Raw genomic sequence first — 26117 nt, forward strand, 5'->3', positions numbered from 1 at the left:
TTTAATATAATGTATTTTTTATTCTGGGATAATGTGTCATAGTAAACAATTTACATTTACGTTTTCATGTTTTCTTAGTAATAATGTAATTGTTTACGAAAATATTCGCATTTAAGCAAACAAAGAATGTGTATTTTCGATTTATCATTGATGTGGACATAAAAACACTATTTTGATTTAAAAAAACAAATTTCCATACAAATCAAAGATTCTACTTCTAGCAATTAATGTGAACTCTTAAAGTCGAGTAAAATCATTAATGAGGTATCTATTCAAGAAGTAAGTTCAAAATGGATTCAGCGGGAAGTTTTCTTTTATGTTTACTACTCTCAATAAGCCAATATCCCGACTTTAATTCAAAAATTTTGAAGATAATAGAACAAGTTACTAATGAAGAAGATGCAATATGTATGGCGGAAATCTGGGGTAAACTTAAAAATCATAAATAATTTATATGTATATTGATATATGAGCAAACATTTTAACAGACCGATATGAGCAAACATTTAACGAACGGTTTCCTGTAAGGAATCCTTTTACACTAAGGGACTACATACTAACGGTTCATCCCAAAATAAGATGTTATATATAAAAACAACGGTAGATTGCTATTTTATTATTTAAAATCTTAAAACTAGACGTATTTTCAATCGAATAAATTGGATATTGAATTGTTTATGCATGCAATAATATAAACAATGAAATCGTATTTAATTTTCAAAATAGTCGTTTTAGTCGTTTTAGAGATATTATGCAAGCGTATCTATTTACAATAATATAACACTTAATAAAAATTATAAGATTGGGTAAAATGCATATTTTCCAATAAAGCCATAGAAACAATGCTACTTGGAATGGATACAGATATATACATATAAAACCATTAAAACATAAATTTATGTCTCAAAATCGTGTTATAATACTATGTAAAATTCCAAAGCTACCATATTATTATAACTATAAATGATTCGTCTTTTTATAGTTATGGATTTGATATATGTTTTAAGTAGTTACTTCATTATTTATTATGGAAACTGAATACATATTTTTGTTTTTTGTAATCAGTACATTAAATCAGCACTTCTCAATTTCGTTGTCATGTTCTCCATTACCAGTGTTCTTTAATGGTATCAATATTCTCAAGTGGTCGACTAACTCATTAGGATCATTCCAAATTATTTTCTTTGCTGAATTGAGCTTAGCACGATTTTAGCCTGCTCCGTTTGTATTTTTAGACAATTCTTTTATAATTTTTGTATACTTTGGACCTCGGTTTTCTCTTATTTGTCCGTTTAGTTCATAATTTCTTCGATGGACACATGTAGCCTCTAATATCTTTTTATATATGTCTAGTTCATTTACATTGTAATCGCATGGATCTTTGAGAAATAGGATGTTGTATAAACCTGTTGTCAGACGCCATGCTTGATTTCCAAGTTTAATGTTACCATTGACAAAGTATACTTCTGTATTACCTAGTTTCCAGCATCCTTTATTATCCTTTTGTGGTCCATATTTTTTTTTTTATCAATTTTCTTAGTTGTATGTAGCAAAGTAAGATGGTCAACATCCATAGTATTTGCTTCATTCACCTCTTCTTTGGCGTGTGATTGGAGAATATCAACTCCAGAGGTCTCGTTATCTATTTCATCATTTCCTGTATCAATTCTTTCTTAGATATTTTTTATCAATACTGACATGATATAAATTGGAATCTCTTTGTTCTTTCAATGTATGATTGTTGTAGGGTTTTGGGCATTCACATCATTTTCTCCTTTTTTAAAGGATTTTGAACAAATGGGCTAATAGCTGCGGGTAAAAGAAAGCGGACTGTATTTTGCGGGATTTATTAGCTCCAATTGTATAGCGGCAAAAAACCCAACGAGACATAGAAAGATAAAAGAATAAAACAAAATTGACTTCGGTAGTCTTCTGCGGTATTTTATTCTTTTATGCAATTGCTTACCGTTGAGATGACAATGGAGAAGTAAAAGTCTCTCAACTTCTTAACAAAAATTTAGATTCATTTTTATGTTGAAACGATTGGAATTTAGAAAACCCTTTATCAATTGAGTGAAAGCTTTCGCTGTAGTGGATAAAGGGTTGCCATATGGCGGATATTTACATATATTATTAGAAATTCAGGTATTTAGATATTTCATAATTAATGAGATTTAATTAATTTAAGTAGCTTAGTTAAAGTAAGGAGAACAACACTGTTGAACTGGTTTCAACATGCCGGCCCGTTTGTATTGAATTATTCTAATATGAGCAACCTCCGGATATTATCCAACCGAAGATGGAACTCTGAGCGATCGGCATGTTTGATGATGTCTGGATAAGACCAGCTCTTAGAATTCTTGGAATTTGGTCATTCGCGAGCATCACTTCTATATTGATCGGCTTGAAAAAATGTGGATCGGCCAAGTCGGTTAAATGCTCGTATGTGGACTGCAGTTTTTTGTCTTCTGTCGACTCGGGGAAAGTGGTGTTCAGCTGACTTCGTATTTCGCCGGTTATTTGAATTTTTGCTGATTGGTCGTAGAAACTCTGCAGATTCAAAGTGCAGTAGTGCTTGTTACCCCTTCGAGTTGTTTTTAGTTGGAGACACTCGACCAACGTAGCTAACACTACCGTCTGTGCTGCACCGGTATTGACGATCAATCTGACCTTGTCACGCCCTTCAGAAGTTAGAACCCTGGCAAGGACGGTAGGCAGAAAGATATGGGTTTTTGATCTGACGCTGAGACGGTCACTGACGCTGGTTCGAGGCCGTTTGGCAGGGAGCTGGCTAGCTGTAGAAGTGGACGATCGTGGACGAGGTGTGGGTTCTGGTGTGGTTTGGCGTTTGACTGCTCTGCTACGACGTTGTTGTATTTCTGGCTGCGGGCTACTACTTGGAGATTTCGATCTTCTGATTTTGACAGAGTTGGAAGTATTTTTTCCGTTCTGGTCGATATGAAGCATGGTGTGGTGGGTTTTGTTGCAGACCATACATTTACTTCTGCTTGGGCAAAAATCACGCTTATGCGATGTACATAAGCAATTGAAACAAAACCCTCTTTGTTGTGCTTCAACTCTCCTCTTCTTGGCGTCCATTCGTTGGAATTTGGCACAGTGCTTTATAAAATGCCTTTCCTGGCACACTCGGCATTTTGGAGCATTGGAATTGTAGCTAAAAGTAAGATTTTATTAAATATGTGAGCGGAAGAAAACACTAACATTTGGGAAGTATGCAAAGTTTGACTAGTGGTCGAATGATATTTCCATTTTGAGTTCGTATTTCTGCAACACGAACATTGGAATCCTTGCCAACAAATACCCTAACTATTCTACCAAGGCGCCATTCGGTGGGCGGAAAATTATCTTCTTTCACGATAACAAAATCATCTTCCTTGAGATTTTGTTGGGCAGATCGCCATTTATATCTCTTTTGCAGTTCAGAAATATACTCATTTTTCCAACGCTTGGCAAATTGAAGTTGGATAGTTTTGAGTCGTTGCCATCTATTGATCAGAGTCATGTTGCTTGAAAAGTCTTCAGGAGTAGCTATAAGAGCAGTTCCCCTGAGAAAATGGCCTGGAGTCAAAGGTACTAGTTCCGACGGTTCTTCGCTAATCGGGGATAATGGTCTTGAATTCAAAATACTTTCAATACGAATTAACAATGTGGAAAATTCTTCATATGTAAACTTTAGGTTTCCGGCTACTTTCTTTAGATGGCTTTTCATGCTCTTGACAGCGGCTTCCCACAAACCACCCATATGGGGTGCGTGTGGGGGTATAAAATGCCATGAAAACCCATGATGACTGTATTTTTCGATTACCGCCTTCTCAGCGGATTTCAGAAACCTTTTGTATTCCTGTGTAATTGCTCGATTGGCTCCCACAAAGTTTGTTCCGTTGTCGGAGAACATTTTGTTAGGAAATCCTCGTCGTCCGACGAATCGTGAAAACGTTGCGAGAAATGCTTCAGCTGACAATTCCGAACAAACTTCTAGATGTACTGCTCTCGTTGACATGCAGACAAAGATCGCTGAGTATCCCTTTTCAATCTTTGCGTTTCGAAGACGTGACGTTTTTAAATCGAACGGCCCTGCAAAGTCCACACCTGTGTTGGTGAAAGGAAGTGAAAAGGTACAACGTTCAGTTGGTAAAGCAGCCATAATTTGGTTTCCAAGTCGTTGTTTATAAATGGCACAGGTTTTGCAATTTCGTATACAGTGACGTACTTTACTTTTGAGGCGAATAACGTAATATTCCTGTCTAATAGCTTGTAACATACTCTGGTGTTCTGCGTGTAATAGTTCTTTATGAGTATGTTCCACTAACAGATCACATAGTCGGGAGTTTTCAGGTAAAATAATAGGATGTCTTTCTTGGTATCTCATGTCAGAATTCGCTAAGCGACCATTCACTCGCAACAATCGATGTTCGTCAAGGAAAGGGTTTAAGGTTAATAACCTGCTTTTTGTATGAATTGGCTGTTTTGAAAGTAATGCTTGATATTCTGATGGAAAATGTGACATTTGAGCATACCTGAGAAGACCATATTTTCCCATCAACATTTCTTGTCCGTTTAACATTTGATTTTGTATCGTATGACCTGTGAGTTTGCGAGACTTGTGAATAAACCGGAACACATAAGCGAAAACTCGTAACACTCTAGTAAATTTGGAATAATCTTTGAGAAATTGTTCAATTTCAAGTTCTTTTGATTCGCAAGCAGCCAACTTTACTTCGATGGTTGGTTCGGGGAGAAGACTTTGGTTTGGCCAGCGTTCAGCTGGTTCAAGTAGCCACTTTGGTCCATGCCACCAGACGTCATTTGTTTCTAATTCTGCGGCTGTACAGCCTCTTGTACCCAGATCTGCAGGATTTTCTCTAGACGAAACGTGTCTCCAGTTAGCGTTACGCGCATTGTCTAGAATCTCTGATACCTTATTCGCTACGAAAGTTTTCCAGTGGCAAGGAGGTTTGCTCAGCCAAGCCAAGGTAATGGTGGAATCGCTCCATAAATAAATCGAAGGTGTGGACACGTCAAGATTTTTACAAACTGACTTTAACAGTTTTGATAAAAGTGCTGCACCGCTTTCTCTGAAGCGTCACAGAAACCATGGATTTGTACTTGAGTATCAGGAGAATATTTGATCCATCGAGGAATTTTAATTTTTTCAATATCAGTAAAATTTTCGACGAAATTATTCCATTGTTCTATGGAATTAGGCTTTATTTCTTCATCCCAATTAGTACCTTCCATCCATAGCTGCTGCATCAAGACTTTTGCTACGATTATAATTGGCGAAATCCATCCCGCGGGATCGAATAATTTTGCAACAACCGACAAAATTTTTCTTTTGGTGAAAGGGGTTTCAGGTAGTGAAATGTTTGCAACTTTGTAAAAGAATTGATCTGATCTGGCATTCCATCGAATACCAAGTGTCTTCGTCTCGCTGACATCTTCAAATTTGAGAAAATCTTCGTCAAGAAGATCTTCCCGCGGCAAAAGTTGGAGGATTTGTGAATTGTTTGCGGTCAACTTTTTTAATGGGAAGCCAGCGGAGTTGAGTAAATCAATCAATTCTATCATGTATGACTTGGCCTCTGTTAAAGTGTGAGCACCGGAAAGAATGTCATCCACATAAATTTGATTTTTTAAAATAGCAGATGCGGTGGGATGAGAATTCTTTCCATCTTCGCTCAATTGTAACAATGTGCGTATTGCAAGATACGGGGCACAATTTACACCAAATGTAACTGTCTTTAAGCAAAAGTCTTGAATCTTTTCATAAGGCGATGTTCGAAACAAGATTTTTTGAAATTTTTGGTCATTTTTATGAACAAAAATTTGCCTGTACATTTTTTGTATATCCCCGTTGAAAACATACTTGAAAAATCTCCATCGTAGAATTACATTCATTAAATCGTTTTGAAGAGTTGGACCAGTATGTAACATATCGTTTAAAGAATATCCACTGTCAGTTTTCTTTGAAGCATTGAAAACTACCCGTACCTTCGTGGTGGTTCTCTCAGGTTTTATTACCGCGTGGTGCGGCAAATAAAATGACGAACAGTGGCCGTTTTCGAATGTTTCTTCACTTGTAGTTGGTTCCATATGATCGAGACTATAATATTCAGACAGCACATGATTGTACTCTGAAGCTAAGTCTGGAGACTTCTGAAGGGTCTTTTCCATATGAATAAATTGTCCCATAGCTACTCGTCTCGATGCTCCTAAGTGAAATTTTTCAGGTAAATCACGATTAAATGGTAATTTCACAACGTATTTACCGTCGGTCCTACGTTCTACAGTGTCCTTGTAAAAATTTTCACACCAAACATCTGTTTCTGACAATCTCTTCTCAGTAGGGACATTTTCTAATTCCCAAAACTGTCTTAATTGTTCACTTAGAGGGTCAGAAGTTGTTATCCATGTAGCGAAAGAAGTTACTTTTCTTACTGTAGGATTACCACTAATAATCCAGCCAAATTCTGTTTCTTGGGCAAGAAGATTTCCGTGTATGTTCTTCTGAATTCCAGGTTTAATAATTAGAGGAAGAATATCGCTTCCCAATAACAAATCAATTGGAGCGGGCTTGTAAAATTCGGGATCAGCCAACTCCAACCCATTTAACTCAGTGCAATCAGATATAACTGGACGAGAAGCAGGCATTAACTGACTTAAGTTCGAAACAACAATGACCGAAGAATCAATTCTGAACTTTGATATTCTAGATTTTAATGTCAGATAACACATTCTGGACGAATTTTCAAGTACTGTTCCTCCCAGACCAGAAATCGTCGTAAACGATTTCTTAGTTGGTATTGAACAGCGTTGAACAAAGCGATTAGAAACAAACGATTCTTGAGAACCTTGATCAACGAAAGCCCGAAGTGTAAAAGTCATCCCTTGATGTTCAATGTTGACTAAAGCGGTAGGCAAAATGGTTCTTTGTTTAGATTCTACGAAGTTCGACTGAACATTTGAAGTGCCAACGTAATTGGCAGCTAATGTAGTCGGCGGTGTATCATGTTGATTCCCAATATGATAAGCGGGTTGAAAATTATTCATGTATGCGGTGGCCGACGTAGTCGGCACGTCGTCGTATTGAGCTTCAACATGATATGATGCGGTCTTCGATTGTGATTCAGGATGTAGAAGGGTGTGATGTGGACTTTTACATTTCTGGCATACCTTCTCGCTTCTGCACTTTTGAGCAACATGGCCATACGAGAGACAATTTTCACAAATTTTGTTAGAGGAGATGAATTTTCGTTTCTCAGAGAGAGGCCATGATTTAAATTTAAAGCAAAACCTTAGCGGATGATTCTGTTTGCAAACTCTGCAAAGCTTATGGTTGGAGTCTGTATTAGTGTTAAATGAGTTGGATTTGGAGGAAGGGGTAGAATGGCTTGAAGGTTTTCGCATATCAGATATGGATTCTAACATATCGAGTCTGTTGGAAATGAAATCATCTAGCTGATCCCACGATGGCATTTCTTTGTGATCTGTCAAAGAATTTTCCCAAGCAGCGAGAGTTTCTTCTGGTAATTTTGAAGAAACCCAGAATACTAGAATTGGATCCCATGCGATTACAGAAATATTGTATGTACGTAGTATAGACAGACAATTATTTACTGTGTATTGAAGATTACGCAACGTTTTCCCTTTTTCTGACGTAACATGTTCAATCTCAAAAATCTTCCTCAGCTGGTGGTTTATCAGAATACGCTTATTTTCGTAACGTTGTCGTAAAGCATCCCATGCAAGGGTGAAATTGTCATCGGTTAAAGCAAATCGCTTGACAATTTGATTTGCTTCACCTCTAGTTTTGGCTCTAAAGGCCTGCGTACATAAGCTGCTTTGCCTGATTGCCTTGCTTACCTGCTTCATTTCTGACGTAATAAAAATAATAGAATAAAGACAAAATTTCGAACTGGGTTGCCATCAGTTGGAAATTGGGTCGGCCTTCTTTGTTCTTTTATTTTTTTATTGAAGCAGCAAAGCAAGGCAATCAGGCAAAGCAGCTTATATACGCAGGCCTTTAAGTGGAATAATTTTTGAGCAGGTGAAAGCTTTATATGCTTTATGTAAATGGCCGTAAACATGTCTCGAAAACTTGGCCATTTATCGTAACCTCCATTGAAAATTTCTGTATCACACGGTGGTAATTTTAAGGAAAAGCCAGTATCCTCAGAATTTTTAGAATCGCCGGTAACCTTTGACTCTGACTTTTCAAACTTTTGTTTTTCTATAGACATCAAATCTAAAATGGACGCTTTGCACATTTTGTAAGATTTGCATGACTCAGTAAATTTCGAAAAGACCGATTCTCTCATGGTATCTGTAAACTTATCGTCGTCAGAAGTCATTTCTGCTTCGTAAATGTGAACTAATTGTCGCCAACATCGCTCCAAATCGTCAAGCTCGACCTGCAAACTGGACATTGTATGCTCCTCTAGAGGAATACTTTGAAATGCAGCGCAAGTCGTGACCACCTGGTCGGAAAAGAAAATGAACTTTTGAGAGCTCATGATGTTGTCAATATGCACACAAAACCCAACTCTCGTGCCAATTCACAGTAAAAAATCGAAGACTTTACAATGCACAAATATTCTCTTCGGAATATATTGTTTGAAAGATCTTCTATTTTGTAGAATACGTAATCGGAAAATCAATAGGGACTCAGTAATTTTTCAGATTAAGTTAACCAATTTATTGATTAAACATGTGAAAAATAGTGAGTATCTCAGATATGGGTTTAAAAGAAATCGCAAATATCAAACGAGTATATCACAACAACTACCAACAGTCAACTCTTTTCCAGAAATGTAACAACAAGAACTTTTGTGGAATCACTTTCAATGACAGCTTAAATACAGTTTCATCAGCATGCAGATTTTAAGATTTTAACACCGACTGTGTAAAGCACTCGTTGAATGTTTTTTTCCGGTAGATTAGGAGACTATTTCTCTTTGTCTCTTTGTGCAAACAAACAAACTTTTAATGTATACCAATGGCGAGTAAAACAGGGAAAGAGAGCATTTAAGGGAGAATTAATATTTAATTTTTCTTGAGTTTTATTACCTTTTTCAACATTTCTTTTTTAAAGAAATGTTGTTCATAGCCGTTCACGTAACGCTTGAAATTATAAATTACAATTGCATATGATTCCCAAACCTGATAGTAGTATTTTCAATTTGTCTGTGATCTAGTACACATACGAGTTCAGCTATGATGTATACCCTTAATAGTCTTTATTTTGTTTTGCGGACTTATTTAATCCTATAATTAAGAAAGATGTTCTTAGGTTTGTTGGGATACTGATAAAGCAAGGGTTTATCAAAAAGAATACTCTCTCGAACTTATCTTATTGAAAGGCTTTAAATTTTGAATGTAATACTGTTAATGTGCTATTTTATTTGCACATCAACCGAGCTGTTCAACGACAACAAATCAAACATTTTTTTCTTGTTATGCTCTTCCTTGACAATCGTATCGTATGTGGTTAAAAACAGCAATGCTCAAAGTGTTTGGGTATTAGTAATGATAAGAGGTTCTTTCTTTTACTTCACTTCGGTAGATGAAAGCATAAAGAGAATTTGTTTGTAGGCCCTGGTATATGGGCTAGCAGCAATGTTTGAATAATTTTTCGAATAACCAAGAAATAATCTATCCTTTATTCGAGGTACTATTCAGGGTGCACACTAATTGTAAGCTTGCATAAAATTTTTTAATATATATGTATGTTAATATATTTAATTTCCCAAACTCGAAAATGGTATGCTGGGAAAGTATGTAATTGTTGGGGTTTCACAGAAACCTCATAATGAAACTGTATGAGTTTTTTGTACCATTGGAAAATTCAACACTTTAATGTTTGCCTCCCTTTATAATCTGTCCCACAATATAGTTTGACATCTCAGCTTACAAACATGTAAGTGTTCGTCAATGTATGTGCGATTATTTCAATAAGGAATAGATCCAAACAAATTTCGAAAGTGAATCTTAACTAATTCGACGAATGTGTATTTCTTCTTTCAATCAACTAAACTGGTTTTGGGAATAACAAATAGTGATCTTCAGCAGTTTGAAACCTTCAGTTAAACCCTAGTTTTAGAAGGAAATATGTTATTTTGACTTGTGGATTGAACGAATTATACACAGCTGTCTATCCCACACGTATATCAGGTATCAAGAACAGTAACAGTTGGACTGTATCAACTAGTGTAGACAACCGTAGATATGTTCAGTCCTTTTATGCAGGTTTTTTTTTCCAAATTTAACGTGGTGGTTAAATATTCATTCAATGATGACAATCACTCTTTTAAAAAAAAACATTAAGCCAATTAAACCAACCAATCAAAAATTATTAAGACAAATCTAATAACGCCAGTATCTTCCTCGCTTGTTTGCTTTATCAAACTTTCCTTTCAGGGCTCATCTAGTAAGATTAAACGGAGACGAATGCAAGAATTTGTTTATTGGTAAATGCTTTTGTAGTACAGAATGTTCCAAAAAACACACAATATGCTATGTTGGTTGAATTCAAACTAAACATTTGTATACGCACAATTCGAATAAAAATTATATCAGACTCCAAGACAGAAAATCAGCTGGACTTACTGTCACCTTATTAATGCCCCATGATTTACTTTGTGCTTGTTAAATTTTACTAAATCAATTTCCTTGGTGACGTTTAACAACTATCTGCACACAATTGTTATTTCCCTTCAGAGATTCGTAATAATTATTAAAGTAAACGGAGACGCATATCACGTAAATAACTGCACAATGACTTTTTCTCGTTTCTAGCAATAATAATTTGGCGATTTTTCAGTAGCTGTAACTATTCACAGAATGTAATATTGTTCACAAGCAATGAAATTATTTCTATTTGAATGAACATGACATTTCGTTTACTGACCTGGTTTAACCACACTCGTTTGTTTCACACACGTACATACCAACCTCATCTCCATTACCACAAAGCTTCTTGTACGTTGAACGTATTGCAGCAAACCTTTTCTTCTTTGATCGAGGCGGTAAATCTTCTTTTTCCCTTGTATAAAATTAATCTTGCTGTTATTTACAAATTATGATTTCTCCTCTTTGTTTATATTTTGTAATTCGCTTTCCTCTTCTTCCTCTTCTTTTAGTGAACTGCCTGCTTTGACAGTTACTCACTTTTCCTCCTTGGTTTTTTCTTTACGTTTGATTCCCTTTTCCATAAACTTTTCAAGGTCTTATTTTTTGAAGCAAATACTTCGAATGATTTCCTTTTCCAAGACAAATTATTTTGTTGGTTTTGTTGGATTTTACACCACTCTTTCTTAACATTGCCAAGTGACTTTTAATCTTTTGTTTTATTTTGTACGTACATCCATATGTATGTACACTCGCACCTCTTTCAAACTTAGTCAATATTAGAACGGCAGGAAAACATTTATTGTAGTTTCGTTAAATGTTCCAAATCAGAATCAGCAATAGGTAAACTTCACTATTTGAAATAAATTGATCTTTAATTATAAAAAAAACACTTCAACTGGTCCCATGCAATGCAAATAGCGACACACGGATCAATTCTGTCCGTCCGATGCGCACTTTCGAGAATTTTTTCTTTACTAAAAAATCCTTTCCTCCACCAACGGAGTGGTGTTTGATTAAAGTTGTGTATAAGAGAACCAGTCCGCAACTCTTCTACTATTATTTTTTTATTGGCTGCTGCGAATGTAAGAGAAAAGTGAATGTACCGATTCTCACTTGCAGATGCATTGAATCGAAGTGTGTGTGTGAGTCAAACCAGTTTACCAAAGAGAAGAGTGAAGTGTTAAGAGTGAAGGAACATATATGTATGTATGCTTGTAATTGCCTGCACTAACTTTGCGCTGGGTGCTAATTCTTTTTATGTTTATTATTACTTTTGTCAAGAGCGTATGATTTGACGTGTTATGTATGTATGTGCTTCCGTGTGCGTCAACGATATTGTTAATTGTAATAAACTTACATGCAGTAAACATGAGGAAAGAGTCTACTCAATAGATTGTATTGATTAGAACTCTTGAACGAAGAGATTAACAGCAATGAAATTGCGAAAGAGATCTTGTTTGCATGTAGTGAAAATGCAGACAAGAAAAAGGAAAAAAATAGCCAAAGTGCCTTTTGTGCAATTATGACGTAACAAAGAAATAAAAGCGAAAGTTTTTTCCTTTGTTTTCAGAGCGCTTTTTTGTCGTTCTAAGCTTTCATGCACGGGCAATTGAACAGTTGTTAATTTGAATATTGTACCTAAAATAGTTTTTCCTAACCGCTCACAATTTAATAAAACTTACATACCTTTTCTCCATTGCGGTTAGGATAATTTTTAGCGGATAATTTTTGCAATCGCTAGTAGCTTCTCAGTCAGCGGTTTTAACTCTGGTTTCTTCAACTCCTTAAAGGATCGAAAGGACCATGAACAAATGGGCTAATAGCTGCGGGTAAAAGAAAGCGGACTGTATTTTAGCGGGATTTATTAGCTCCAATTGTATAGCGGCAAAAAACCCAACGAGACATAGAAAGATAAAAGAATAAAACAAAATTGACTTCGGTAGTCTTCTGCGGTATTTTATTCTTTTATGCAATTGCTTACCGTTGAGATGACAATGGAGAAGTAAAAGTCTCTCAACTTCTTAACAAAAATTTAGATTCATTTTTATGTTGAAACGATTGGAATTTAGAAAACCCTTTATCAATTGAGTGAAAGCTTTCGCTGTAGTGGATAAAGGGTTGCCATATGGCGGATATTTACATATATTATTAGAAATTCAGGTATTTAGATATTTCATAATTAATGAGATTTAATTAATTTAAGTTGCTTAGTTAAAGTAAGGAGAACAACACTGTTGAACTGGTTTCAACAGATTTCAATATCTTTTTCAAAATAATTCTAGATTTTTTTAGTTCTTCGAGAATGTTTGCCTTCATTATTTTAATGCTATTTCACCTTATTCTGTCTACTTCAATAGAAATCTTTTTACGTATATATGACATTTTAATCAAACAGCCCATATTTAAACAGCACATAAAGTCATAGAAGCAGGTTATTGTGCTGTTAAACCATAAGATAAAAGTTGAAATACCCTGATCTATTTCAACTTTTATTTTATGGTTTAACATCACAATAACCTGTTTGAAGTAGAGTGTGAATATGTTTAACCATAATAAGAAACAGAGGTGTTATCAAACAAGCATATGCAACCATTGAATCATATTAGGGAACTGTTAAATAAAATAGGGAACCCTTTATCCATATTAAGGAGCTGTTGAACCCAATTAGGATTCTGTTGATCCAGATTAGGCAGCTGTTGAGCCAGAATAGGGAGCTGTTGAGTTTAACCAGGGAGCTGTTGAGCCAGATTAGGATTCTGTTGAGCCTAGTTGTGGAGCTGTTGAGACATATTCGAGTGCTGTTGATACAGATTAGGGGTTGTTGAGCCATATTAGGGTGCTGCTAAGATTGATTAATGAGTTGTTGAGTGACAGGCTGACTAAACATCCTTCTGTGAACAGTCAGATTCCAATAGACATTATTGGATTTTTTATTGATATAGTTAGTGTTTTGATTTGATATATTCAGCTTATTTCCTGATGATAAAATCTGTAATTAAACCCTCCAGTTGACAATGTTTGTTATCGATTGCAAATAATGTTAAAATTGCAATAACATTAGAAATTTTATCCAGAAATATGACAGGTTTACGTTTCTATACTTGTGGTTAAACCCACGTTTCCTTGGGAATTTGATCACCATTAATATACACATTTAAACTAAGATCAAGTTTAATCGTACAATATATTTTATTTTCTTCTCCTTTGACCTGTGAATACAACACATCAGCAAAAGGACCGCATTATCTGTATGTACATTTTTCATATCATTCTCTTCATTTATGCTGATGTAATTGTCACTTTTCTCCGCTTTAAAACAATCCACTAATCTTATTTTCTAATATAGGTTGTTCATGGTAATACAGGTTGTTCATGGTAAATATTGTGTCTTTTTTTTCAAATCATCATCCAAAATTCAATATTTGTTTTCAAATATACTTCTTACTTTAATAATACAATAAGAAATAATGACTTGTAAATATATGACACGGATAATTGGATTGAGTATCTAATATATTATCGCGGCTTCTCGCAGCTTTTCAGTATGGATTCCCAAAGCTTCATCGAGCGTTGTATTGAGGAAGACGATTCTTCGGAGTGGAATGATCGTGAAACAGACAACTATCTCGCTACAATAGCTGATCAAATAGAAGGAGGACAAACTGAAGCAGAATTCTATACGACGCAAGGTTTGAAATTGGACCGGAACAGGATTCTAATGCTCTTGAAACGGATGAATAAGGGGGCAAGTTTTGATATTAATTAATGTTTTTGATTGCTAATTTTTAAATAAATATGAAAATATAATTTTCCGAGTGTTTTTTGTGGGTGAACTCAATGTATATTTGATGCTTTCATTCCACATTATGCAAAAATATGTCAATATTATATTTCCATTATGGAATTTTTATATGGAATAAAACCCTTCCAAATAATTAGTATGAAATAAACCATGGACCAAGTAAAAGCATTGAAAGAACTAGTTGATACCCGAAATGAATTGAAGAGAAAATTGCAGTGCATTAAAAGGGGTGAACAGGAAACAGATACTGAACTGCAAAACAAATTTAAACCTATAACAGATGAATTAAACATATTAGTCAAACTAAAACGTGAAATAAATATAAATAAATACGCTAGTAATCCCACCAAGAAATTTAAGAAAGATATGAAAGACGAGGGTGCAAGCATACGGTGACGGGTACAAACTTGATTATATCCAACATCAACCTATTGGAAGTGATGACACAAATGAAGAAACATTTTATTCAGAAAACGACGATGATGATGAAAATGATGTAACTCTTTCTCAGCTATCTGAAAACGATAAACTGGATACAGTATATGGACCACATAAAGACATAAATGGAGACTGGAAATTTGGAGACAAACCATTACAAGTAAATGATGACAAAATTATCATAGGAAATCAGACTTGGGCACATACACCAGGCTTGTTTGAACTTTTATGTCGTCAAAAGCCTACAAACTACGATTCATCTGAATTAGAAATATATAAGAAAATTTTATTGGACTCCAACGCACATAAAGTGGGATATTGGGCTAATGAAAGGATAAAATCCAACAGAGGTTATGAATACACACAGATAATAAAGAAATTAATTGACGGTACTTATACTGGTAAAGGTCTAATGAAGTTAAATCTAACTAAACCGGAGTACGTTTATTTGGAGAAACCCAAACGTTCTGGTCGATCGCTTAAAGTTCTTGTTAAAATCTCGTCAACGCGGAAACTATAATCATGATAATGAAATTGTTTCTGTTATTGAAGAGCTGCGAGAAGCCGGGATAATATATTAGATATTCAATCCAATTATCCATGTCATTATTTCTTACTGTATTATTAAAGTAAAAAGTATATTTGAAAACAAATATTGAATTTTGAATGATGATTTGAAAAATAAATACACAATATTTATTGCACTTTAAATTGTCCTCTTATTTGATGACATATGTAAGTATGTAAAAATGTTGGGTAAAGTTTCTGTGTGTATACATAACAATCACATAGACTTGTTGTTTGTTTCCCTTATCAATACTTATGTTTGTGTACCGTAAAAAGCGTTGTGAAACATCTTATATGATCAGTTCAACGCAAAACGTCACAATTCAACCAGGATTAATCGGACAATAAATAAACAATGTATGCCAAGATCCTGAACAAATTGACTAATGCCTGTATTACCTTGAACACCTTATATTAGAGAATAAGATTGGTGGATTGTTTTAAAGCGAAGAAATGTGACAATCACAATGAAGATAATGATATGAAAAATGTACATACAGATCCTAATGCCGATGTGTTGTATTCTCAGGTCAAAGGATTAAACTTGATCTTGGTTTAAAAGTGTATATTAATGGTAATCAAATTCCCAAAGAAACGTGGGTTTAACCACAAGTATAGAAACGTAAACCTCTCATATTTCTGGATAAAATTTCTAATGTTATTGTAATTTTAACATTATTTGCAATCGATAACAAATATTGTCAACTGGAGGGTATAATTGCAGCTCTTATCATCAGGAAATAAGCTGACTATATCAAAACAATACACTAAGTATATCAATAAAAAATCCAATCATGCCTATTTGAATCACAGAAGCATGTTTATTCAGGTTGTCACTCAACAACTCATTAACCAATCACAGCAGCACCCTATATGGCTCAACAACTCCCTCCATAACTAGGCTCAACAGAAAACTAATCTGGCTCAACAGCACCCTATTTTGGCTCAACAGCTCCCTATTCTGTCTCAACAGCACCTTAATATGGTTCAACCGCTACATAATCTGGATCAACAGAACCCTCGTCGGGCTCAATAGCTCCTTAATCTAGATAAATGGTTCCCTATTTTATTCAACAGTTCCCTAATATGATTCAATGGTTATATATGCTTGTTTGATAACACCCCTGTTATTACTTAAGAGCTCTCCTGTCGGCTCCCTAATATATTTCTTATTATGGTTAAACATATTCACACTATAGTTCAACGGCTCCCTGATCTATTTCAATTTTTATCTTATGGTTCAACAGCACAATAACCTGCTTCTATGACTTCTTGTGCTGTTTAAATATGGGCTGTTTGATTAAAATGTCGGAGTTCGTTAGTGACTGCATTTGCCGACAGACGTGTTGTAAAGTGCTAAACAAAATAAATAATTTAAAGCGAAATATCCTCGGATATTCAGACTTTAAGTGTTACTAAACACTTCACCGGTGGTGAAGACATTTATATATTAATTTGTTTCATATAAATTCATGGAAATAATAAAGAAAAACAAAAATCAATAAAAGTAATTTAATATGCAAGAGCAAAATGCTCTGCGCAAAAACAACAATAAAGACGTTGAACAACGTGTAATAAAATATGTAACAAAACCTAGAGAGCAAAGAAAAAGACCAAACTCAACAATGAGTGAAGGCATAATACCCAAACAATTGAGATCTAATTATTTTAGTGTTCTCGCACAGCCAGATGATGACTGTGACAAACAAATATTAGAGAGTTTTGAAAAACATGTGCGTGGCCACAAAGAGAAACAAAAAATAGCCGATGAGCAAAAGAACAACAACAATTCTAAACAGCCAGATCAAAATAAATCAATAAAGAAACCAAATAATGAAGAATTACAAAACAACCAAAAAATCGATAACGATAAAAATAAGAATAAACTAATACCACCAATTAATATTTATGATATCGAAACTAAGAACCTGATACAGTTCCTAAAAGATGGACTGAAAATTAAAGACTTTAAAATAAAACAATTTAGAGACAAGAAGTCGTTATTTGTGAATACTTTAACCGACTATAATAAAGTTAAAGCTTATTTAGAAAAAACAAACACCCAATTCTATACATTTACGCCCAAAAGCTTAAAAAGCAAGACGTATTTATTGAAAGGTCTAGATAATGACATAGATATGGATGAAATATTTAAAGAACTATGCACATATGAATGTGATGAACTTAAGTTCCTAAAGATTACTCAGTTCAGTACTAAGAAATCGAGAAAAGATGGACGTGTACTACCAATCTATTTAGTACAAGTAACGCCCGAAAGTGACGTCAATAAATTGAAATCGATTGATTTGATCAATCATCGAGATGTAACATGGGATCACTTAAGACGACCCGAAATCACACAATGCAGAAACTGTCAGGGCTACTTTCATAGTGCCTCTAACTGTTTCTTGGCACCCAAATGCGTTAAATGTAATGGAAGTCATGAAAGTACCAAATGCGAACTTAAAGATGTGCCGAAAGAGCAATTATACTGCGTCGTATGCAAACAATCTGGACATCCAGCATCATACAAAGGATGTCAAAGATACAAAGAACTGCAAGATAAAATACGAGCCTCAAAACAAGAAAGACGGAATCGCCCAAATACTCATAGCTCTTATGTTAGAGAAAATGTTAGCTTCTCAAATATAACCAGGAATGATTCAAGACCCCATGCAAATGTTAATAATATTCCAAATAATAACCTCTTAGTAGAACTAAAAAACATGATGACTAGCTTTTCAAGTCAACTAATAAATATTCAAAAGCAAATGCAAATGCAGGCTTCTCAAATAGAGACCATCTTCTCCTTATTAGGTGTATAAACATGGATAACGAAACAAATGTACATTTTTTAAAATCATTAAAAATTATTGAAATTAATGTTAACTCTTTAATACTTCTAAGTAGAAGATATAACCTAGAACAATTTATTAGAGAAAATAGACCGGACATTGTATTGCTAAACGAAATTAAACTGAATGGAAAACATAACCTTAGAATTGAAAACTACAATGTAGTACGAAAAGATAGGCCCAACTCGTCAAGAGGTGGAGGTACTGCAATTCTTTTAAAAAGAGATATACAATTTAAACATTATACTAACAATACCATACGTAGATTTAAACATTTAGAAACAACTATTATTAAAATTCCAATGAAACACAATAAAACATTACACATAATAAGTGCGTACTACCCACCAGGAAATAATGACTCATTCTATAAAACAGAAATGGACGAATTATTTAGATCCATGAATCTGCAAAATACAGATTGTTATTACATACTTGGGGGAGATCTTAACTGTAAAAGGACTTAATGGGGTAATAGAGATAATAACACTAAAGGCAACTTAATGAAAAATTGGGTCTCTGATAATGAAATAAACTATAGATGTAAATTTTATGCTTCGTATACACCTTCATATCCAAGAACCTGTTCTTTTATTGACGTATTTTTAGTTGATAATCGCATTAAATTAGATACTGTCAACAATACATTAAACAGCATACGAACAACAGCATATGATAGCGATCACGACGCTTTAGTAACAACGGCATCAATGACTAATAATAATCAAATATTTGAACTATTCAAATTAATCCCAAGTATAAAGCTCAATTACAAAGGAACCAATTGGAATATATTCCAAAGAAGAATTAATACAAAAACCAACAACGAATTTTTGGTTCCCAATAATTACAATCTTACAAACGACGAAATTGATTCCTATCTAAACTCCATTAATTCCATAATTACAAGCACTATAGAAGAAACAGTTCCAAGGTTTAAAAATAACAAACATATTATAACGAATGCAATAATAAAAAAGCTGTTTAAAGAAAAAAGTAGACTTTTAACCCTAATAAAAAGACACAACCGTTTAGAAATTTGTATTCCTAGAGATAACCTTACATTAATAAAAGCTAGATTAAAAATTGTAAGAAAATTAATCAATGATAATTTTTCTGTAGCCATAAACAACAAGATTCGTAAACCTTTATTAGAAATGAACACACGAAACCCTTCAGATATGTTCTCCAAAATAAAGAAGAATTTTAAAACAAGGGAGACCAATCGATTGGAAGTTTTAAAAGCTCCACAAAGTATGTCAAATATAATTAATAATGCGGAAATAGATATTCGCACATTGGAAACTGATGCCGACCTGAACTATATAATTAACGACGAAGTTGAAATAGTCAATTTTATGGGTGCCTACCTTGAAACAATTCATTCTGAGAAACAGATTGACTGTAATAACAATTTGCAGACGCAAGTCGTTAGCACATTCAATGACTTTTTGAATACCAAAACATCATATGAATGTAATATGACGACCATAACAACATTTTCAAACTCAAAAAGAGCTAATTTATTAGACGAAGAGCAGGCTGGTATTAATTTTGTAACCAGCAACACTCTTATACAAATTTTTAAAAACTTGCGAAATAAAGTCTCTGCAGGTCTAGATAAAATCCCTAATATAGTTCTAAAACACCTAACAGAGAAACTAATACTAGATTATTGCTCTCTATTTAATAATATGATCAATAACTCCTATTTTCCACGTAATTGGAAAATAGCAAAAGTTATCGTAATACCTAAGAAAGGTAAGGAAACCACAAACCCAAAAAATTACAGACCCATAAGTTTGCTGCCAAATATAAGTAAGGTTTTCGAAATGTGCGTCAGCAATACTTTAAACGAAACATGTTATAGAAAAGACTTAATAAATGATAAACAATTTGGTTTTAAATACCAACATTCTACACTTAATGCTGTTAATGTTCTTCTCTCTAATATAAATTGGAATTTCAATAGAAAGTTTTGTACAGGAGCCTGCTTAACAGATTTGGAAAAGGCATTCGATTCAATATGGATACCCGGCTTGATCTATAAACTCCTACGATACAATTTCCCTTTGAATTTAACTATCTTGATATATAATATGATTTCTGAGAAGAGTTTTTCTGTTCATAACAATACCAGTCATAGTAAAATATATAAAATAGTCAATGGGCTGCAACAAGGAACTGTCAATGCTCCTACACTCTTCAATTTGTATATTTTCGACATCATAAACAAATTAAACGATACTATTGCTTATGCAGACGATATCATAATTTATACTTCCAACTGCACCATAGAAAACATAAATATTCAACTTCAAGCTTCTTTCGACATTATAGAATCATATACTAGAGATTGGCATATGAAAATCAATACAGACAAATGCGAAACAATTCTTTTCAGGCAACCAGTAAATAAATGCAACAGCAATATAAGACGTCATTGGAAAAGTTTTGGGATAAAATCAAAATATGAAAATAAGACCATTCCTAACAAAGAAGTAGTTAAATATCTGGGCTTATATTTAGATAAATTTCTTTACTTTAACGAACATGTCCTCAAAGCAATAGATAAAGCCAAAAATGCGTTTTTCATGTATAAAAATTATTTTTACTCAGACACAGTTTCAAAAAAGGTCAAAATACTTATGTATCAAACGTTGATCAGACCCATTTTGTCATACGGATGCCCTATGTGGTTCAATATCTCCCCATCATACATGGAGAAAATTCGTGTATTTGAACGTAAGTGTATTAGATGTTGTACAAACATGTATAGAACCCCTGAAAGCAATTACCTTAAATACATCTCAAATAAGACTATATACAACAACGCGAATATAAGCAGAATAGACAACTTCATAATCAATTTGATTAGAAAGCATATTGATAGATGTACAAATTGTTCTAATATTCATCTAATAATGGCTCCATTCTACACCGATTTTGAATATATAAAAAATTCCATATTGAATGGATTTGTACCACCAGAATCCTTTGTGTTTCTAGACAGTTTCTAGGAGTGCCTTTATTCTATCATGTATATAGACGAGCCACAGATAAATCGATAGACTATTTAAGAAGTGATAATAATAACACCAGATTCGATATGAGCATCCCAGACAGAGATAAACATTGGGCTGACCCTAACAAACGCATACAATATTGGTGGCATACTTAACACTAACTTAATTTTTATTTCCCTGACAATTCCTTTTTATTAAAAACAAATATAAATATATATAAGACTAGCAAAATGCCCGCTACTTCGTATGCGGAAAGGATATAAAAAAACAAATAAACAATATATAATATGGAAATGACAAACACTGAAAATTTGGTCGCACTAATACCAATTTTAATCAATATTTATTTTTATCTTAGTACTGTACGTACCCCTTAAGTTCGTTTTTAAAAAAGATCAGCCGTATCTCACCCTTACACATTAACAGCGAGATCAACGTTGCACACCAATACACACCCTAACTCCAAAAAATAAAAATTCCAGCACTGTCCCTACACCCAAAAACAAATTGAGTACCATTAAGTAATTTTCGTATACTTATGGTACGTATTTCGACGACATATCTCAGCCATACACGGACATTAATACAAAATAATTACAGTAAATTCCATAATAATTACAGTAATTCCAAATCTCAAGATTCCAGCTGTATCCGTTCGTCCAATTCCAAATTGTACCAAACTTAGTATCAAGTCGAACTCTTCGTACCCATAAGAAAGATTTTCCAAAACTACCTCAATCCTTCACTTTAGTAGTAATCTTACTTCCAAATTTCAGGATTCAAACTCTATCCGTTAAACCAAATTAAAATTGCACTAAATATAGAACAATTTAGAATTTTCGTACCAATTTTCAAAACTTCCTCAACGCAACAGGGCTACAATAATCATACTTTCAAATTGCAGGATTCCACCGTTATCCGTTCACCTACATACAAATTGTACTAAATTTAGTACCATTTAGTGCTTTTCGTAACCATAAGTTTGCTTTTTCAAAACAACCTGAATCCTACTCTTCGACTGTAATCGTAATTCCAAATTTCAGGATTCCAGCTCTATTAATTCACCCGAATCCAAATTGTATCAAATTTAGTACCATTTCTTTCCCAAACAAAAATTTCAGGATTCCAGCTCTACAGTTCACCCAAATCCACATTGTACCATATTTAATACCATTTAGTACTTCTCGTACGCACACGTACGACTTTTAAAAATTTCCTCAATACTACACTCCTACAGTAATCTTAATTCCTAATTCCAACACTATCCGTTTACTAAAATTCAAATTGTACCGAATTTAGTGCTTTCTGTACCCATAAGTACGAATTTCCAAAACTACCTCAATTCTACTGTCCGACAGTAATCTTAGTTCCAAATTTCAGAATTCCAGCTTTATCCGTTCATCCAAATACAAATTGTACCAAATTTAGTACCATTTAGTACTTTTCGTACTCAAAGGTACGAATTTCTAAAACTATCTCAATCCTACGCCCCTACAGTAATCTTAATTCAAAACTTTAGGATTCCAGCTCTATCCGTTCACCCAAATCCAAATTTAGTACTGCTCGTAATCATAAATACGAACTTCCAAAACCATTTCCTTATTTCAACGCCATTTCCCAACCTTGATACTTAAAATTCAGGATTCCAGTTCTATCCGTTCACCCAAATCCAAATTGTAATAAATTTAGTACCATTTAGTACTTTTCGTACACATAAATACGAATTTCCAAAATTTCCCCAATCCTATGATCCAACAGTAATCTCAATTTCAAATTTCAGGATTCCAGCTCTGTCCGTTCACTCGAATCCCTATTGTACCAAATGTAGTACTTTTCGAACACATAAGTACGAATTTCCAAAACCACCCTCATATCTCAGTCCTACACTTCACAGTAATCTTAATTCCAAATTTCAGGTTTCCAGCTACATACATACGTTCACCCAAATCCAAATTGTACTAAATTTAGTACCATTTAGTACTTTTCGTACCCATAAGTACGAATTTTCAAAACTACCTCAATTCTACACCCCACCAGTAATCTCAATTCCAAATTTCGAGATTCCAACTATATCCGTTCACCCAAATCCCCATTGTCCCAAATTTAGTACCATTTAGTACTTTTCATTCACATAAGTAAGAATTTCCAAAACTTCCCCAGTCCTACACTCCAACAGTAATATCAATTCCAAATTTCAGGAATCCAGCTCTATCCGTTCACTCAAATCCAAATTGTACTAAATTTAGTACCAATTATTACTTTTCGTACACTCAAGTTTCCAAAAACCCTTTGGTGCATCTTTCTTACTCTTCATCAGTGATCCTCAGTCCAAATTTGAGGAATCAAGCCCTATCCGTTCACCCAAATCGAAACTGTACCAAATTTAGTGCTATTTAGTATTTTTCGTACCCTATGTACGAATTTCCAAAACTTCCACAGTAATCTCAGTTCCAAATTTAGAGATTCCAGCGCTATCCGTTCACCCAAATCCCCATTATACAAAATTTAGTTCCATTTAGTACTTTCCGTACACATAAGTACTAATTTCCAAAACCACCTTCATATCTCAATCCTACACTTCAACAGTAATATTAATTCCAAATTTCAGGTTTCCAGCTCTATCCGTTCATTCAAATCCATATTGTACTAAATTTAGCACCATTTAGTACTTTTCGTACCCATAAGTACGAATTTTCAAAACTACCTCAATCCTACACCCCACCAGTAATCTCAATTCCAAATTTCGAGATTCCACCTATTATCCGTTCACCCAAATCCCCATTGTATCAAATTTAGTACCATTTAGTACTTTTCGTACACATAAGCACGAATTTCCAAAACTACCCTCATATCTCAATCCTACACTACAACAGTAACCTTAATTCCAAATTTCAGGTTTCCAGCTCTTTACGTTCACCCAAATCTAAATTGTACTAAATTTAGTACTTTTCGTACACATGATTGGTAATTTTCCAAACCATTTCCTTTTAGAAGCACCACTTCCCAACCTTGATTTCCATATTAAATTCCTATATTCCTGGGGCCTATTATTGATTTCATTCAAATTACAGATTTTGAAATTGAAAATTGAATAGTTATGACTGTACATCTCCATATACGATAAAATTCTTAATTGCAAATAAATCGTGGTAATATGCACAATTCTATTGCACTTTCATTGATTTGCAAACATTTAGTTATTACCAAAAAGTCAGGTCCATACAGTTTTTAGTTGTTGTTATTTCTGGCCGATTTCTGAATTTATTCCCCTAATGTTGTCTTCAACAGCAACTCATTTGTTCATTTGCGTAATTGATGTTTATACACCATTATCACCAACTGCGACATCTGTTGCAATGGAAGATAACAAATGTCTTGTCTTTCTATTATTTAGTGGTTTACGATAAAATAAGTGCGCCTAGAAGTAAACTACAAAATTTGAAATTATGTGTGATCTCTTACGATATCAAGAAGTTATGGCATTGTTAATTTTACACATGTCTTGCAGAGGGCCAACTAAGTGAATAAGTACGTAATAGTAATGAAAAATAAGGATTTTTGTTGTTGTTATTTTTTGTGGTTCCAGGACGAATTTTCTAAAACCCGGCCTTATCTCGCACATCTGCATCAACTGTGACCCACTGGTAAAATTTCAAGCTCCTAGCTTTAGCCGTTTTGGCTGGGCGTTGATGATGAGTCAGTCAGTCAGTCAGTCAGTCAATCACTTATCACCAAGCTCATTTATATATATAGATTATACTAGAGCACCTACATTAAGTTTTTGTATATTTGTAAATCTTATATATATAAATGAGCTTGGTGATAAGTGATTGACTGACTGACTGACTGACTGACTGACTCATCATCAACGCCCAGCCAAAACGGCTAAAGATAGGAGCTTGAAATTTTACCAGTGGGTCACTGTTGATGCAAATGTGCGAGATAAGGCCGGGTTTTAGAAAATTCGTCCTGGAACCACAAAAAATAACAACAACAAAAATCCTTATTTTTCATTACTATTACGTACTTATTCACTTAGTTGGCCCTCTACAAGACATGTGTAAAATTAACAATGCCATAACTTCTTGATATCGTAAGAGATCACACATAATTTCAAATTTTGTAGTTTACTTCTAGGCGCACTTATTTTATCGTAAACCACTAAATAATAGAAAGACAAGACATTTGTTATCTTCCATTGCAACAGATGTCGCAGTTGGTGATGATGGTGTATAAACATCAATTACGCAAATGAACAAATGAGTTGCTGTTGAAGACAACATTAGGGGAATAAATTCAGAAATCGGCCAGAAATAACAACAACTAAAAACTGTATGGACCTGACTTTTTGGTAATAACTAAATGTTTGCAAATCAATGAAAGTGCAATAGAATTGTGCATATTACCACGATTTATTTGCAATTAAGAATTTTATCGTATATGGAGATGTACAGTCATAACTATTCAATTTTCAATTTCAAAATCTGTAATTTGATGAAATCGCTAAATAATTAATGAAATCAATAATAGGCCCCAGGAATATAGGAATTTGGTATGGAAATCAAGGTTGGGAAGTGGTGCTTCTAAAAGGAAATGGTTTGGAAAATTACCAATCATGTGTACGAAAAGTACTAAATTTAGTACAATTTAGATTTGGGTGAACGTAAAGAGCTGGAAACCTGAAATTTGGAATTAAGGTTACTGTTGTAGTGTAGGATTGAGATATGAGGGTAGTTTTGGAAATTCGTGCTTATGTGTACGAAAAGTACTAAATAGTAC

General features: G+C 34.1%; 1 protein-coding gene across 1 annotated transcript; it reads right to left on the minus strand.

The window, feature by feature from the left end:
* Positions 1–2099: 2099 nt before the first annotated feature.
* LOC141388085 (uncharacterized) lies at positions 2100–12407 on the minus strand. Its single transcript, XM_073958132.1, has 2 exons — positions 12337–12407; positions 2100–3175 (listed from the first exon to the last, which is right to left on the minus strand). The coding sequence occupies exons 1-2, from the start codon at positions 12345–12347 to the stop codon at positions 2263–2265; spliced, it is 924 nt and encodes a 307-aa protein (XP_073814233.1). The 5' UTR covers positions 12348–12407; the 3' UTR covers positions 2100–2262.
* Between the last annotated feature and the right edge of the window lie 13710 nt (positions 12408–26117).

This window comes from Musca autumnalis, unplaced genomic scaffold (assembly GCF_047663935.1).
Source record: "Musca autumnalis isolate F117 unplaced genomic scaffold, ASM4766393v1 scaffold_50, whole genome shotgun sequence".
In the NCBI taxonomy this organism is placed as follows: Eukaryota; Metazoa; Arthropoda; class Insecta; order Diptera; family Muscidae; genus Musca; species Musca autumnalis.